Source organism: Haemaphysalis longicornis, unplaced genomic scaffold, assembly GCF_048455015.1.
Source record: "Haemaphysalis longicornis isolate Haplotype H1 unplaced genomic scaffold, Haemaphysalis longicornis Haplotype H1 scaffold_7, whole genome shotgun sequence".
Lineage (NCBI taxonomy): Eukaryota > Metazoa > Arthropoda > Arachnida > Ixodida > Ixodidae > Haemaphysalis > Haemaphysalis longicornis.
Window position 1 is genome coordinate 151393607 of NW_027526422.1, and position 17615 is coordinate 151411221.

Sequence of the window (17615 nt, forward strand, 5' to 3'; positions counted from 1 at the left end):
CATTGCAGGCTGCCTTTACTTATATAGCAATGAGAAAACTCTCATTCTCTTGACAAATCTGCAGAAACTGAACCTGGCTTTGACTACCGTTAACACATTAACTCTACTTATCTCGTCACAATAAACCAACCTAAATATTCTCGTCGTTACTGTTTTCATTTCTTTACCGTCAAGGAATCCTTGCTTCTTCCGGCCATAAGAACCAGCCTGGGTATATCTGGCGTCTCCCTGGGAAGTTCTTGAATGCTTGGCCCTGGGTTGCCTTGAAGAATCGTGTGAACATTAGCTCCGCCAAAACCATAGGAATTGAGGCCCACTAGGCCTCCCGGAAAAGGCATCGGCTTGTCAACGACCACCAGGCTTCCGTCATGCAAATGTGGGAAGTCGGGGATCGCCTCGGTGAAGTGTAGGTTTCCGGCTATGGTTCCAGTCTCGAAAGCAAGGATGACTTTAGCCACTGACGGTATACCTGCACACAGTTTTGTTGCCAATAAAACTGGGGAGCTAGAGGTCGTTCGAAAAAATACACTAATTTTGTGTTGGCATTCGCCAATGCGGAGCAACACATTTATAGACTGCCACAAAGCCAACAACTGTGAGCATGGGTAGCGACAAAATGGAAAGGAGCAAACATCTAAGACATTTACAAACATTTCAGCATCTAGCAAACACTTAGCAGACATCTCAAGCAAACATTTCAGACATCTAGTCATTTTGGCTCACTTCAGATTTCAAATAAAAAATTGTACGCGCTGAGGACATGTTCCGCAACAGAATTCTTGTACGTGCTCTTGAATTCAGAATTCTTGTACAAGCTTATATAACTAGGAAAATCACCTATTTCAACGTTGATATAAGCGCTTCGTGCAGTTACAGGAAATTTGGCAAACCGCGAAGTTCTTCAAATATTTGCTTTTTACAAGCCGTGCATCTGATAAAGGCATCACACGCACTCTATCGGAATGTCAAAATTAGGGAACCCCATTATGGATAACAATCCCTGCGGAAATGCCAGAACGCCAATGGGCACTTGAAAGTTTTGTGGAAAACGCAGAAGCACCAAAGGATGTGCAGCGAAAAGTCTGTAAACCAAAATTTCGCTCACAAGCTCTCTATGCAATATTTGTGCTATTCGTTTTAGTCACACGCTGTGGAATTATCGTTGATGCTTCCTGCTTTCCTGATTTTGCTGCACACTGTCGGTCTTTATTCCTAGCGCGTGTTGCGGTTTTTTTCTCTTTTTTAAGCAGTTTCATAGCTTCCTTATCGGAGAGAGTTTTATAGCACTACATTCGGTACCCTACATATTTGTTCTTTCAAGGAGTTTGTAGTTGTGAGCTAGCGCCGTGTTGTCTCGTTGTTTGCGGTTCCTGTTGTTTATGCGCTTTTTAAGCCAACATGCGTCATGTCCAAAATGAAATTTCGAGGCAGAAGATCAAATACAATGCCAGAAAATGTCATATTTCGCGTAAAAAACCTCCTCATAGCGGCAATAGTATGGCTCGCACGATCAGTCATCCGACACTTCCCTTTTGACTAATTCTGTACTCTCGTTCTTGCGGTCATCACTACCCATCTCTAGACACTTCGCATGGAAGTCTCCTACCAATGCTTGACAGGAATTCCTTGATTGAGAATACGCGACCCAAATTTCCTACAACTCTATCAGACAACATTCTATCAGTGGTCGTCATAAAAGCGTGCCTAAAAACCACAAAAAAATACTGTCAGCAACAAACGCCAGTTGCTTGTTTTATTAGCATTATCTTTAGATAAGAGTCGAAACCACGTTTCTCCTGCACTGTAGTTGTTGATGCCGCTGGTTTATAAATTCCGAGCTTCGTTTTAATACCGCCAATTCACGGAGTGTTACGTATTGTTTACAAAACGAAGAACACTAACAAACAAAAATAAATAGCCCACTATTTCTTCTACAGTTTCTGGGTTCATTCACTTCCTAAGAGTACAATAAAGCGAAATGGGGAAATACACCTTTTATAATCTTTTGGCTCCAATGCTTCTTGGCGCTCTGCAACTCCACACGCAGGCTTACCTGAGGCTCCTTCACAATGTCCTATGTTGCTCTTGACCGAGCCGATCAGCAGCGCTTTGTCACGTCCTGCCTGGCAAAAGAAGCGGCTGATCGCGCCGAGCTCCTCTGGGTCACCAGCCACGGTCCCCGTTCCATGAGCTTCAACGTAAGTAACATCCCTCGAATCTATTTGAGCTTTGGTGTAGGTGTCAGAAAAAAGCTTTTCTTGCAGTCTGCCGGAAGGATAGGTGATTCCTGCGTCAAATAAGCGCATCGAGATCGTTAACGTCCCGAGCAATATTTGGTGGAAACCAGTTCTAGCGATTATTTTCCCTTACAAGCCTTCCGGGGGTGGGCCATATTACATAGCAACTTACATTCTAGAGCTCGTTTGCTGTGGTACTCGGGGTTGCTGTTTTTATACGTGTGCGGGTGCTGCTTGGTAGAGCAGTGGCTGACTGATTTTGAAAAAAAAAAATGGACGCAAGCGCAATCCTCCTTTTTGCGTACATCCGTGTCCCAGTTACACAAGTGAATTTTTCACTCAAAGAGCCTTAAAACCATTCATGTTTAATACAGCTAGCGGCTGGCGCGCTCCTTTCGGCTTTATAAACATCGAGGGATGACAAGTCTTGTCCTGTCTTCAAGGACCCCAGTGGCTGATCAGTTAAAAGTCGTAACAGGGGCGTGCTGTGAAGGTGGAGCTGGACAATTTTTAATTTTAAAAAATTCCCCGCATTTCCCCTAGGGGAAGAATGTGAAAGTGCGATTGCACGAGTTGAATTTGCGCGGTTCGGTAATGTTCACGAAAGAGAGATCACACACACACACACACACACACACACACAACTACAAAGAAAGAAAGATGCATTTATTCACAGACACCTATTTGTGTTGTCGTTGTACTTGATTGCTAGAGCGGATATCAGCTTTGAAATTTCGTGTCAGTACTCCTTTAAGCAGGTGCATTAGCCCTTCTCACGCCCGATTCTTGGCCAATCCCCCACGTGGGTATGTGCCATGTCAGCGGCCAGGCAGCGCGCGCCCATCACCCCCCGTTGCCAAGGAAGACGAGGAGATTCCTGGCCAATCCCCCACGTGGGTATGTCCTATGTCAGCGGCCAGGCTGCGCGCGCCCATCTCCACGTGCGCGGACATCACCGGTGGACGCAGGTTCAGGGTCGCTTAAGAAGTGCATTGCACTTAATAAAACGTGACCGCCTGCACGATACCGAAACTGCCAAACTCACGCGAACTTCTCTGCAACACTCTCTATACCTGAAACATATAGCTTACTTAGTAACATTACGAGTCGCTAAAAGCAATTCAATGAACATTATTCACACCAGTGATATTTACATTGATATTTACAGTGATATTTACGCCATTGCTTGGCTGTGATAGTTTAATTCGGTCCTTTATCCCGATGTCTTCTGATGAGGAGTCACAGATAGCCATATGTTTTGCGTTTACGTTTCGAACCACGCTGAGGTTGAACAGGTTTTCAGAAGCAAATTGTGTTCCTAAGTACCACAACAGTTCTGCTACCATAAGTAATACTTGCGCTGTAAAGCTACATTCGTTAAAAAACAATCCAGCACTGTGTAACTAACGTGGGTGTACTCAGTTTTGTGGTATGCAAAGGGTATTGTATCATAAAGTTTCAATTTTAACTAAACTTAAATCGTTATTCTGTGTCTAAGGCGTGTGGCATATTTTTCTTAGATTTTATAGTATGTTTTTTTTTTTCGGTAAGACTGCCAAAGTTACCTGCAGCCCTCTCAGTTTTTTGCCTCAAAAAGCGCCTGCTGGTATGTGTTCTCTCCCCCTCCTGTTTTATGTGCGAGTTACTTTTTTGTCACCATAAAATTTTAATATTATTGTGTGAGCAGCAAGAAAATGTTTTGTCGATCTCTGCCGCTCAGTGCAGAGGTTGCAAGCGAAAGCACAGAAAAATAAAGCGCAAAGAGCGCGTGGAAGAAATGCCTCCCAAAGAGGGCGGCGTTCGCAGGGCGACAAGTCAAAGTGGGGCTCAGCAGCTTGCACGCCCTGAACAGGTCGCATAAAGATGTACGACGGACGTGTTTCGGAAACACGTAGCCAAGATAGGTGTCGCCATCGGACCAACCATCTGTTACGCCGTGGATAGAGACATGATGCCCAGTGTTCTTGAAGATGAACCCGTCATTCCTGAATGAGTTTTTTAGATGCAAAGCATCTCTTGCTCTCGGCTCCGTCGTCCGTCGTCCATCCATCCACCGGCCAATGAAGACACCGGCAGCACTGCCGCTCCAGGAGCCCTTTAAGGGCAAGCGTGCTCGTCTCGTGCCGGCCCAGGAAGACACCGGCAACACTGTCGCTCCAGCATCTCATGGTCGGGGCTATGTCCCTCGCTTGTTGTGGCGCCGTCCACACCCCCACTGCGCATGCTCGGCTCATTTCGGGCCGGCCCAGGAAGACACCGGTAACACTGTCGCTCCAGGAGTCAATAAAGGATAAGACACCACCGGGCGTTCAGCAAGCCGAGCATGCGCAGTGGGGGTGTGGACGGCGCAACAACGACAAGAGAGGGACATAGCCCCGTCGCATCTAATAAAATTACACCATCTCCCCGTAGGGGAACCCTGAGTAGTATGTGAAACAGCCATGGGCTCAACGCAATTTCCCATTTCGTAGTTCCGGTAATTGAAAAGTGTTGTAGTTACCATGGAAACCAAACTGTAAATATAACGGTAGCTACGCACCTCAACCTAACGGAAACGACGAACTGAAAACTAATGGGCACTGGAATCGACCCCATGGCTGCTTTGCATTCTACTCAGGGTTCCCCTACGGGAAGATGGTGTAATGTTTTTCCTTCCTACCGGTACCATAAAAAATCACCTAGGACGTCTAATTTTCTTGAAGGGATTGGTATTTCAAACAGGCTTACCCACAAAGCAAACACTCAACGTTGTGTTTAGCGCATGATGGCCTTAGTTGCTTATGGGCCATAAAACTCAACAGAACACAGCACGAAGCAAATTGTCAATACATATTGTCACTGGCGACAGTGTCGCACAATTATGAATGAGGCCGAGGTTATGGAGAGGAAACATTTAAATTCAAATTGTATGCGAAGCTTCGGCTGCATCTTGCGTTGAGTTGACATTGCTTACAACAGTCGCTGGACCTTGGAGGGGTCTTCCTCCTCAGTAAGGTAGGTGTAATGAATTGAAGGTGACCTTAAACTCATTATTTTCTCCCAAAAGGTCAGCAGGGCTAAGTTCTTTTCTGAGCTTGAGATCCTAGTTCCCTAAAACAACAAGAGCCTGAAATTTTTCAAATTTGTTGATCATGTCAACAAACTTTTCTTGTTTGCACTGAATGGCCTGTAACATTATTCTACATGTGTCAATATCTTAAAAGGCTCACTCTTCTGCTAAATAAGATTGTGTGCCTTGAAATTATGCTCATCTTTACAATGACCCTTTCTGAATTTCGCGCTCGCTTTTCTTTAACAAATTGTTCTAGAGTAATAGCTGAACAACCGTTGGCTGCCTGCATCATGAGTTGCTCATGTCAAAGTTCCCCTTTCGGCTTTTGTTTCACGCGTAGAGATTTGGGCGCCAAGTAAGAACTCCATCTGCATGAATTGCTTTAGACTCCTACAATACTGCGCCCACAATTGCAGGCTGTATCTTCCACGCATAACACCCACATTTCATCTTTTTCATTTCATCATGAAATTTTTCAAATTTGTTGATCATGTGAACCAACTTTTCTTGTTCGCACTGAATGGCTTGTAACATTATTCTACATGTGTCGATATCTTGAAAGGCGATATCTTTTCTTTAAGAAATTGTTCTACCGTAATAGCTGACACAACCGTTGGCTGTCTGCATCATGAGTTCCTCATGTCTTTCCATTTAGGCTTCCCTTTCACGCGTAGAGATTTGAGCGCCAGGTAAGATCTCCATCTGCATGAATCGCTTTAGACTCATACAATACTGCGCCCCCAATTTCAGGCTGTATCTTCCACGGATAACACCCACATTTTCTGTTTTTCTGCGACGTTAAACGCTCTTCCTACACGTTTTAACGCTAAGAAAACAAAAACCCTTTCAATAATATATTTCTCTTTTGCACCAGCGGAGTTTCTTTGAGAAACAGTTTTTTTTTTAATACGACGCGCACGTAAAATGTTTGCTCAGTATTCGTGTTTTCCCGTCGTTCCGCAGTTCAGAGCCTTATTATTTGCCCGTAGACAGGTGAATGAACGCTTCATTCATTATCACGATTTTTTGATAATTGTGAAAGTATTGCCCTTTGTTTAAAGAAAATACTGTCGAATATTTGCACATTAGTTCGCCAAGTAAGGTAGCCGACGCAAGTAGGACGGATGTGTTAAAGGAGCACTCACACCAAATTTCAAAGCTCGGATAGCGATAGCTTCCTTCGTATTGTTATGACTCACTGGCGTCATGTTTGCGCGGGTCAGTCGCCCGCCGGTCGACCACCCCACCGCTTGTCGACGGAAACGAAAGGAGGCCGACACGACGCTGCGGCGGCCACTGATTGACAGCGGCTTTTGAGCGGCGTTGAGTGTTGTTGCCCCAAAAGGGATTAAGGAGCCGCCGGTATTCCCCCGGCCTGAGCAACTGAACGCGTGTGCGCGTGAAAGCCCAGACGGCGACGACCGGACAATGGGACCCCGTGGCGGCGGCAGCGCAGCGAAGAAGGCAGTGGCAATGGTCAAGCCATTAACCCTTCCCGGAGTGATTCCACGAACCTTGTTAATCTGTGCTGTTAGGCTCCCTGGGAACGCAGCGCGCGCCAGACACCAAAAGAATACGCGGCGCCCACGCGGGTCCTGACGAGTGGCAAGGGTGTGTGTGTGTGCGTGTGCTGTGCATCTGCCGACATACCTGAAAGGCGTGTCCCTACCCGAGGGCGGTGCTTCACAGCGAGGAACGTACACATCACCATTGGTCCGCATTGTTTTGTATGGGGATCCCTAACCTAGGGAATTGGGGATCGGGGGTCAACAAAAAGGGCGTGCTGCGGCCCGCCAAGATCTGTCTTCTGTCTTCATCTCGACAACTCACTGTAAAAATGTAAATAAACCCGTTGAGTATGCTCAAAGCTCTCCCCTACTCCTGGCTCGACGAAGCGACGGCGACCGGCCCCGCTACCAGCAGACTGCGGTCGCTACAACTCGCAACAAGACGCAACAACTGGATGGCAAGTGGTTGGATCTTAGCCTGGAGGACGGAGAATGATCAACACGCCGAGATCACGGAGACTGACAGCTGTGGACTGGTGAGTGCTGGCTTTCGTTTTTTGGTTGCCAGGCTGATAAGATAGAAGTGCAATCTTTCCGCTGGTAGAGGCTACCACAGAAGCAGTTGTTTCCGGAACTTCTGGTTAGAGAGTGGGCCGCACCACACTAGTTCTCTGTCATGGATTGGAAGCGTTTGTTGAAGAATCAGCTGCTGATTCTGGGGGAGGAGCTAGGAGCAGAAGTAGATTCGGGGATGAAGAAAGACGCAATTGTTCGCGCTATCGAGGGCTTGAATCTGAGCAGTGAAGATATCAAAGAAACCTGGAACGAGATTCAAAAGCAAGACGAACAAGAGCGCGAGAAAAAGCGTGAGGAACAGGAGCGTCAGGAAAGGCGAGAGCAACATGAACGCCAGGAAAAACGGGAGCAACAGGAGTACCAGTTAAAGCAAAAAGAACTGGAGGTAGAACAGTTGCGCCTGGAAGTGGAAGCGAGGAAGATGGCTGAGGTTCAAGGAGTGGAGGTAGCAGGCAGACAAAATCTTTGTGATTTATCTAAGCTAATGCAACCCTTCAAAGTAGGGCAAGATGTGGGCCTCTTTCTTGTGAACTTCGAGAGAACCTGTGAAGAGAGAGAGAACATCTTTATTGGCCGGCTAAATTAGTCGCAGATACCAGCCTCCTGTAGGGGAGGCAGCATCTATGACTGCTGGCGTTGAAGGGCCTCCATCGCGAACTGGACGGCTCCCCGTTGAGAGTCTAAGTCTTCCTTGCCCACCGCACGAGCAAGATGGGGTGGAAGCGCGTCTGTTGGGTCCGGAGTCACAGCACATGTCCATAGCATGTGCGCCATAGTAGCGCGACTAGCACTGCACAGCACACACACGTCACTCGGCTGTAGTTCGGGGTGGACGTGTTTCGCCCATACAGGGGTCCACGTCGCACGCACTTGTAATTGTCTGAACAGTACTGCCTCTTGCCTAGAGAGGTTCGAGTGAGGCCCAGGGTATCGTCTCCGGGAGTCCCGGAAGCACTTCAGTACCTCCCCGTACGTAGTGATCGGGTTGAAGTCTTCACCTTCGTTGTCGTGATCGTCCACTGGAGCAGGGGAGACCGAGCCGGCGTTGCGTCTAGTGAGCGCACTCGCCATCCGGTCCGCGTCCTCATTGCGGTTCGTTTCGGGTCCCACTGTGCCCATGTGGGCTGGGAACCACTTGATGCACACCGTTGTCTGTGATGACCGTAGGGCCCCGCACACCCTCAGCTTGGCCGTAGCACATGGGCTCGAAATTTGTTAAGTTTGCTGCCATGTGAAGCAGCGGATGTGATCGCGCGGCTTCCGGTGGAGGATGCGGACAATTACGACAAAGTGAAGGATAGCCTTCTAAAGAGGTTCCGACTTTCGTCAGATGCGTTCCGGCAGCGGTTTCGCAATCTGACAAAGAAGCAGGGCAGCACGTATTCTGAGTTTGCCTACGAGTTGAAGGTAAACTTGGTAGAATGGATGAAGGGAGCCAGCGCTTTTGAGAACTTCGAAAAGGCTCTTGAAGTAGTGGCTCTCGAACAGTTCTTTTCTAAGCTTTCCGAGCCAATGAAGCTCTGGATCCAAGACAGGGCCGGAGTAGTAACAGTGCAGGCAGCTGCCGACTTGGCTGATGAGTACGCGTCACGCCGGGGAGAAAGGGACGACGTTCCTCCCGCAAAAGCGGGAGATAAAGGAAAACCTTGGACGGCGAAGCAGGGGGCTGGCGCAGGTATGACGGCACAGAAAAAGGCGGACTTCGCTGAAAGTAGTCAAGGATCACAAAACAAACAAGAGGGAAAGGCTTCGGAGAGTTCTCCCAAAAAGAGTCCGTTTGACGCTAGGCAACCACCTACCTGCTACAAATGCAAAGAGGTCGGTCACATTGCCATAGGCTGTCGTAGGCCCAGGCCAGCCCTTTCGTACACTTGTGACTCTGCTACTAGCGAGGAGCTACTTAGTCCTTACCTTTTTAACCTAACAGTGAACGGGAAGCCATGCCGCGTTTTACGAGACAGTGGGGCAACCATTGATCTGGTGCACCCGGACTATGTGGCACAAGCAGATTACAACGGCAAGTGCGCTTGGATTAAACCGGTTTTGCAAGAGGGAAGCATTTGTCTCCCGGTAGCTCGAGTAGTCATCACTGGGCCGTTCGGAGAAGTAGAGACGGAAGCGGCGGTGTCAGACAAGCTGCCCTCGCAGTACTCCTACTTGTTCTCGAATCAGACCGACCATCTGCTTGGAGAACAAGGGAAAAGTTTTGAGGAGGGAACAGTCCAAGCTTTGACTAGAGCTAAAGCACGCACGCCAGCCGCCGAACTAGAGCGGAAAGAACCGAGTTTCACCGGAAGTACAGCAACACCAGCTGGAGTCAGCACAGCGGAGTCTACTATCCCGTCGCCTACTGAAAAAAAGAGAGAGGGGTCACAGGAGGAGACTCGCGCTGATATAGCTGAAGGGGAATCGGAAGAGGGGCTGCTCGTGTTGCCTGTATCCAAATCACTAGGCAATGTACAGGGGAAAGTGACAGGAGATGAGCTCATCGAGCAGCAGAAAAGCGATCCCAGCCTTAAGGAGATTTGGAACACCGTCAGGGAAGGGGTGGCGAGGAAGAATGTCAGTTTTCCCGTCAAGAACGGCATCTTGTACCGCCACTACCAGGATGCAAAAGGTCGCACGTTTGACCAGATTGTAGTTCCGACTAAGTATCGGCATTACATTGTTGATCTCTGTCACGGAGTTGGTCGGTTGGGGCATTTAGGAGCTCGGAAGAGCAAAGATAGGCTCCTAACGGAGTTTTATTGGCCAGGATGCTTCACCGAGGTTGAGAACCACGTAAGAGCGTGTGAAACCTGTCAGAGAGTGGGAAAACCGCACGAGAAGGGAAAGGCGCCACTTGAGCTCCTTCCGCTCATTTCAGGGCCCTTTCGCCGGCTGGTAATAGACGTTGTGGGACCACTCCCAGCGACAAAATCAGGCTACCGGTATTGGCTTACCGCTGTTTGTCCACCAGCCAAATTTCCAGAGGCGATCCCAATGAAGGAGCAGAGCTCGGTAGAAGTAGTCAACGCACTACTGTCTATTTTTTCTAGAGTGGCCTTACCTAAGGAGATACAGTGCTACCAGGGTTCAGTGTTCAGCAGCGTTCTGACTGCGGGCTTCCTGGAGAAGTGCGGGATAAGGCTGATGAACCGAGTTCTGCAGGGGGCTGAAGAATACGCTGTTCCCTACTTAGTCGACCTTGCTATGTACTACAATACATGGGAAGACCACCTGTACCATCTTAGCGATGTCCTTAGACGTTTGACACACGCTGGACTGACAGCGAAGCCGGCTAACTGCCAGCTAGCTCGCGCCGAAGTACGGTACCTAGGGCGCGTGGTAGGGCAGGGCAGGAGGCGACCTGACGAGTTGAAAGTAGAGGCGGTTAACGAATTCCCGCAACCAGAAATGGAGGATGCTTTCCAAGGCCTCAAAACGGCTCTTGTAAACTCGCCCGTACGGCATGCACCGAACTATGATCGTCCCTTTACTGTGCAATGCGATGCCCGCAGTAGTATTCTGCCAGGAGGATGAGAACGGGAACGAGAACCCTGTGCTGTACGCCAGCAGGAAACTCTCGGTTCGCGAGGAGGCCTACAGTGCGTCAGAAAAAGAACGTACCTGCATTGTGTGGGCCACCCAAAAATTGGCCTGCTACCTCTATGGAACTTCTTTTGTCTTCGTCACTGACCACTGCCCACTGACGTGGCTGTCGCAAATGTCGGGAAAGAATCCGCGACTACTACGCTGGAGCCTTGCGCTTCAGGAGCTTAACTTCACTGTGAAGTATAAGAAGGGTTCCGCCAACGCCAATGTTGACACATTAAGCAGAGCCTTTTAGCTTTTTCGCTTTTGCTTTCTTTTGTTTTCAGTTGAGGAACGTTTTCAGTAATGATTTTGAGTAGTATTTTAAGTAATTCAGCCTAAGTTTTTAGCTGTGAGCAAGAGTATTAGTGTGGTTGCCATATGTAAAAAAAAAAGCGTAGGTGCATTGTAGCACCTTTGAAAGAGCAGCCTGGTTGCCGAAAACTTATTGCCGGCGCTTGCTGGTTCGGGGAGGTTGGTCTTTGTGGTTTCAATGGTGCTGGAAGAATGCTGCTACTGTGATCTCTCCCGTCGAGCAGCTGATACTACACGACGTCCGAGATCTTCCCGTCGGCGGAGGAGCTGTTATGACTCACTGGCGCCATGTTTGCGCGGGTCAGTCGCCCGCCCGTCGACCACCCCACCGCTTGTCGACGGAAACGAAAGGAGGCCGACACGACGCTGCGGCGGCCACTGATTGACAGCGGCTTTTGAGCGGCGTTGAGTGTTGTTGCCCCAAAAGGGATTAAGGAGCCGCCGGTATTCCCCCGGCCTGAGCAACTGAACGCGTGTGCGCGTGAAAGCCCAGACGGCGACGACCGGACAATGGGACCCCGTGGCGGCGGCAGCGCAGCGAAGAAGGCAGTGGCAATGGTCAAGCCATTAACCCTTCCGGGAGTGATTCCACGAACCTTGTTAATCTGTGCTGTTAGGCTCCCTGGGAACGCAGCGCGCGCCAGACACCAAAAGAATACGCGGCGCCCGCGCGGGTCCTGACGAGTGGCAAGGGTGTGTGTGTGTGCGTGTGCTGTGCATCTGCCGACATACCTGAAAGGCGTGTCCCTACCCGAGGGCGGTGCTTCACAGCGAGGAACGTACACATCACCATTGGTCCGCATTGTTTTGTATGGGGATCCCTAACCTAGGGAACTGGGGATCGGGGGTCAACAAAAAGGGCGTGCTGCGGCCCGCCAAGATCTGTCTTCTGTCTTCATCTCGACAACTCACTGTAAAAATGTAAATAAACCCGTTGAGTATGCTCAAAGCTCTCCCCTAGTCCTGGCTCGACGAAGCGACGGCGACCGGCCCCGTTACCAGCAGACTGCGGTCGCTACAACTCGCAACAAGACGCAACAGTATATAAAGATGCTGCCTTGGAAGTTTAAACCGTAACCGTTCATTATAACATATTTTAAATCAATTTCAATGCTTGCGCACACGACAAACCTCATCCGCGCCATCCAGAAAGCTCATGACATCATCTGCGCGTCGACCCAAACGGCCGACCACAGGTTTCCCGTGACGTATCGAGGCGGCCGCGGCGCGGTTGGTGCGCTGCCTTCCGCTTTGTGCGGAATGTGCCATTCTAATGTTCCATTCTATGATTAGTGGGCTCTTAGTCACCAATAGCCGCAAACAAAACGTACCACAAAAATTTCGTGTCAGTACTTCCTTAAATGTGTTAGGCATCTTCAGGTACTAATGCGATGTTGATGGATTTAAATTCTTAAGTCTGCTCACGTGCTGCAAAAGGGGGGCCTAGTGTTCTGATGGGTGTGTTTAATGTACCCATAAACAGAGCAGCCAGGCACTTTACATTACCGATCCAGGTTAATCCATTTTATTCCATCCAAATCCACCTCCATTGTGCGTCAATATACACTGACTTCTTCTTAATCTTATTTTTTTGTCATAATCTTCATTATTTCTTTTATTTTGAGCATTATTTTTACCTAATTCACCCTAACCAATCTTAATCACACCTTTATTGTTACTCTCACTCACCAATGAAATATTGTTCCGTGTTATTTCACATTATTTCCCCTGAAATCATCTTAATTAATCCTATTGCACCTTATTTCTCTATAATACACTTCATTATTACGTGAATGCATATTGGTAATCAATGAATAGATACTTTGGTAACTCTTATTAGTGTCATGCACAGCTGGCATGGTTTGGTACGCCTCTGGCCTGGCTTGGGTTTTTACACTGTTTGTGTATACCGGCATTCTGCGATTGTAGTCTCCGCAGGAGACATGTAAGGCTCTCGCTTAATAAACCTTTTCGGAGGACCCCAGTGCTGCGATCCTCGTTCGTATAAAAAGTTACAAACATGCTTACCTTCCGTCTTGTTGCCATCGTGGTTAGCATTCACATGAACAACCTTAGCGTAAATTCGACGAGCCGACGACGCCCGTTGCAGAAAGAAAACTCCGACGCATTCACTTCGAGTGTAGCCGTTACCTGAAGGCAAATTCAAAACCATTTGGTTGTTTGTACTGCAGTCCAAATAACAGCGCCACCAATGTGCTCATTTTGCAACCCTCATATGCCACACTATTTCAGCAAAATTATTCCTTCACAAAAAAGCTCGAATATTTTTGCTATTTTCGCCGTTGTGATCACGGAGCATGGTACGTGTATATTTTAAGGAAATGTTCGGTCAGGTAGGGCATGACGGGTCTGGGAGTGAAGTAGGGCTGAACATAACTTTTAAAGCAAAAGGGTTTTATGCCCGCGCACACAAAGATCTCACTGTCGTAATATCGGTCACAGAAGTGACGTCGCCAGAAAAGTGAAATTGACGCGGATCCGCCTGGATTGGAGCCTACGAACTCTCAAGCCTCTCGCCACAAGGGGAGGTACGTGGCGCTCTGCCTACTGCACTTTGAACAGAGACGGTAGCAGCGCTACGAACGGGCCTTATGTCTTTCCGCATGACTCATTCAGATAGCACTGCTGTCTAGGAGAGGCGGAGCGAAGTAGGGCATCATGACGCTAATGAGCGCCGACAGTTGGTGCGTCGATGGCAGCACCTTCGTGTGCGGGGGACGCGCCTGAATTGAGGCACCCTCTTCTGTTGCGTTGTTCCCATGGCCATTATGTGTTTTAAGCTGCTGTTTCTGTGCATGTCATTTTTTATTTTGTTGTTCCGGAATAAACAGGCTATTTTTTGTTGCGTGTCGGCGTCACTTCGTCTGGCGGAGTCAGACTCGCGAACGCATTACACATGAAGGATGTGCCTTTAACATGCAACTGCTCCGGTGAAGGCAGCTTGTACTTTCATGTTATACCGACTCATATGAAAGAGGGATCAACCACGATTTTTTATGTCCAAAACATATCCGGAGCGGAGGTGCTTGTGGCTGTGTAATACTGGAAGGAACCCGGCAGAGGGTGTAAAGCCACTCGTGGGGTACGTAACCGCGCGCCTCCGCATTGCGTACAAAAAGAAAGCCAGCGCACGCGTTTCGGGGCACACAGCGCGGCTGAAACAAGTTCCCTAATTTTTGGTGAAAAGAACTTTAAGTATAGCAAGTGGACGTGCAGCGTTCTGCGTGTTTCAGTCCGTACTTCCCCCATAAGATTTGACGAGGCAACAGCACCAACAGGGTGGACTCTCGGTTCTGTTTGCACTGCCGCTCACTCCTCACTGGCGGAAAGCAACTGGGTGCACCAGCAAGAATGCACCTTTTCTTCCCAGGCTTCTGATGACGATTTGGACACACCACCCCTGGTCACCTTACAAGACATCACCCTGCATTACAAATTACATAAACATTCCCCTTAGCCTCCTCATCCTAATCTACTAAAAGAAGACGAAACTGGTCTCCGTAAAAATCACATAAACGTCTTTCCTTACTCCGCCTGGCAACACCGCCTGTATCTAACCCTACACACCACTGAATTAAATTTTTTGTTCTTAACCAGACTCCCAAATCCACAATTTTCTCCAGCATGCTGAAACCCTCGCCTTACCAACCGCCTCCTCTCCTCCTGACGACCAGCGCTGACCTGGGCGTCGCGACTAGAGGTCACATGGGCAAATATGCCCTAATTCCCACTCCACCTCCTGAACGGAACGACTGTGATTTTTGAGCTAGAGAAAGTTCTCCGCTACTAATCCTACTACTACTACTACTACCGAAAGCTAAAATCGTAAGGATCCCTGATTCGCAGATCAGCATCGCATTTAATGCCCCATGGAGCTAACAAGACTAGAGACGGTGCACGCTTCATGGTACTTACGGTTGGCGTCAAATACCCTGCACTTTCCATCGGGTGACAGCACCTGCATGAGTGCGAAGCCAAGGCTGGACGTTGGAAGGAGCACCAGTGAGCTGCCGCCCACAACGGCTGCCTCGCACTGACCAGAGCGAATTGCAAGCACCGCCTGATTCAATGCGACCATCGTCGATGAGCAAGCCGTATCGACGGTGACGCTTGGTCCTGCGGTTGATAGCAAGCAAATCCACATTCGTCTTCAGTCATACTCGCAAAACAAAAATTACCAGCCGTACGGCACTTTATTTATCCAAGAATAAGAAATTTAAATCCCCTATACTCCGCGGAATGGAACGTTATTACGAAGCGCCTGCGCAAGTGTTCTCCATAACCTGTTCTCCAAATTGAATTCAGTTTGCCTGTGAAATGAAACGACAGTAACTTGTAGCCACCGGTCACATATCTTAACAATAAACGGAAGGGCACCTTTTAAACACTTTCCACTAGCGCTCTGCTTACCGTTAATCTAAAAAAATAACTTCAAATTTGGCGCATGAACAGTGGTGATCGGCAATTTTGTTTTGGATTTTTATGGGCCACATATTTTCTGGCCGAATATAAATATCAAGGGATGAAGTACAGAAGTGATTGTCTAAATCTGCGAACGCGAAAGGCCACTTACGGCTGTGCATACCTAGATCTTGTTGGAAGATCTATTGGTGGATCGATCAGAATGCGTGAGCATTCTGATCGATGAACCTGAATGCGTGAACCTGACGCTCGACACTAGCGCATGCGTCTGTCTGTCTGTCTCTCTGTCTGTCTGTCTGTCTGTCTGTCTGTCTGTCTGTCTGTCTGTCTGTCTGTCTGTCTGTCTGTCTGTCTGTCTGTCTGTGGATTCAGCTGCTAGTAAAAAGTGACGGAGTACTTCACCCGAAAGCATATAATTGCTGGAGCCTTTAAAGATTTTACAGCTACTAACATGGGTCATGCATATCAAGTATAGGTGCCGCAAATAAAACCTCTGGCACCATTGCAGCAAAACGTAACTACATAACTAGAGTCGCGCGTTACTTTTTTTGAGAATGTTGGGTTGGGCTTTGCAATATAAAATTAAAGAACAATGTGTTAAAATGGCAAGGAAAGGGGAAATAAAGAAAATGGTTTAGGGAGTAACCGTGGACTCGGTTGACGTATGCGTCGACATTTATTGCGGGACCAACCAGCCGTGCAGTTAAGTTCGACCAGTATGCGTGGCTTGATTTTGCTCGAGGCCACGCACCGCTGATGATGATGGTAGGATTCCGTTCATAATGATAGATGCGGTGCAAGCAGATGAGGACACCGCCACTATAACTGAAAAACAACAGTAGCTTTTGTTGTGTTCGAGGCAAAAAGGAAACCAAAGATAGAGGTTCGCGCTGTCACAACAGATGTCGCGCGAGCAGTGCGAAGGCGGGTAAATTGCTTTGAATGGAACACATTTTCATTGAATTCATCAGTACAGGAGCGAGATCCGAGGGGAAGAGTGTGAGTAGTAAATGCGGAAAGCAGCAACAGAGTCACGTGGCAGGAGTAGCTCAAGACTATCAACCTCTAGAGGACATTTGCAATGAAGCAAAAAAGACTAAGCAATTTTCTAACAGTATTCTGCTTCGGAGCATTAATAGGAACATTTTTATGGCGCCATTTTGTTTCGTAGTAAAAAAGCCTACTACACTTCCTAAAGACTTCTATTTTCTGCATTTCGCTTAGTCGATTCGTTATAATAAATCTATAGCCATCTTCCCCACGTGTATTTTACGGCACTACTAACACAGGCGCACTACTTTAAAAGGGCTGTTCAAAAACACTACTAAAATTATTAAAGTAGTTCCACTCAGCGTGACAACTCTCAGTGCGGAGCAGTGGTTGGCCAAATGGGCTGTGGCGGCCTGTCTTGACCAGTTCCAGTATTAGCCTGGCATTGATAATGAAAGTAGTCAAGAGAGGACGCCGCAGCCCCTGAAAACACCTATAAGGAGTACCTGGGGGCTATCCGTGCTGCCGCAAGACCTGAGGGGATAGGCGATTTGGATGTCCGCCATTTCTCTGGCGAAGGTCGTTAATGTGCTAATTGGTTCACACAGTATGCGTGGCGATTTATTGTACTCAATCATTACACTATGTGCACTGCTGCAACATGCCAACGCGAACTACATTTGATTTCTGTTAAGCATATTTACATGGGCACACGTTCGCTGTTTTCGTGCGGGTGGAGCGCGTGCGCTGGCGTGGGCAGCGCGCTGTCACTGTATCGAGCTGTCACTGCATCCAGCTTAATTCACTTTGATGCACGTTAATTCACTCAGTGACCCACCTTAATTTACTTTGATTCAAGTTATTTGAATCTGATTCCGCTTGATTCCTCTCCATCTGCTTTGTCCTCGTTATTCACTTCGG

The 17615-nt window shown here is 48.2% G+C and overlaps 1 protein-coding gene across 1 annotated transcript in view; it reads right to left on the minus strand.

Annotated features, from left to right (window-relative positions):
- Positions 1-17615, minus strand: part of LOC144146606 (fatty acid synthase-like) — a 141234-nt gene that overhangs the window by 99209 nt on the left and 24410 nt on the right. Inside the window, exons 3-6 of the mRNA XM_077678542.1 lie at positions 15198-15398; positions 13290-13412; positions 2054-2287; positions 168-469 (exon numbers count right to left, since the gene is read on the minus strand). Coding sequence (XP_077534668.1) covers positions 168-469; positions 2054-2287; positions 13290-13412; positions 15198-15398 — 860 coding nt within the window. The remainder of the gene's footprint in view (positions 1-167; positions 470-2053; positions 2288-13289; positions 13413-15197; positions 15399-17615) is intronic.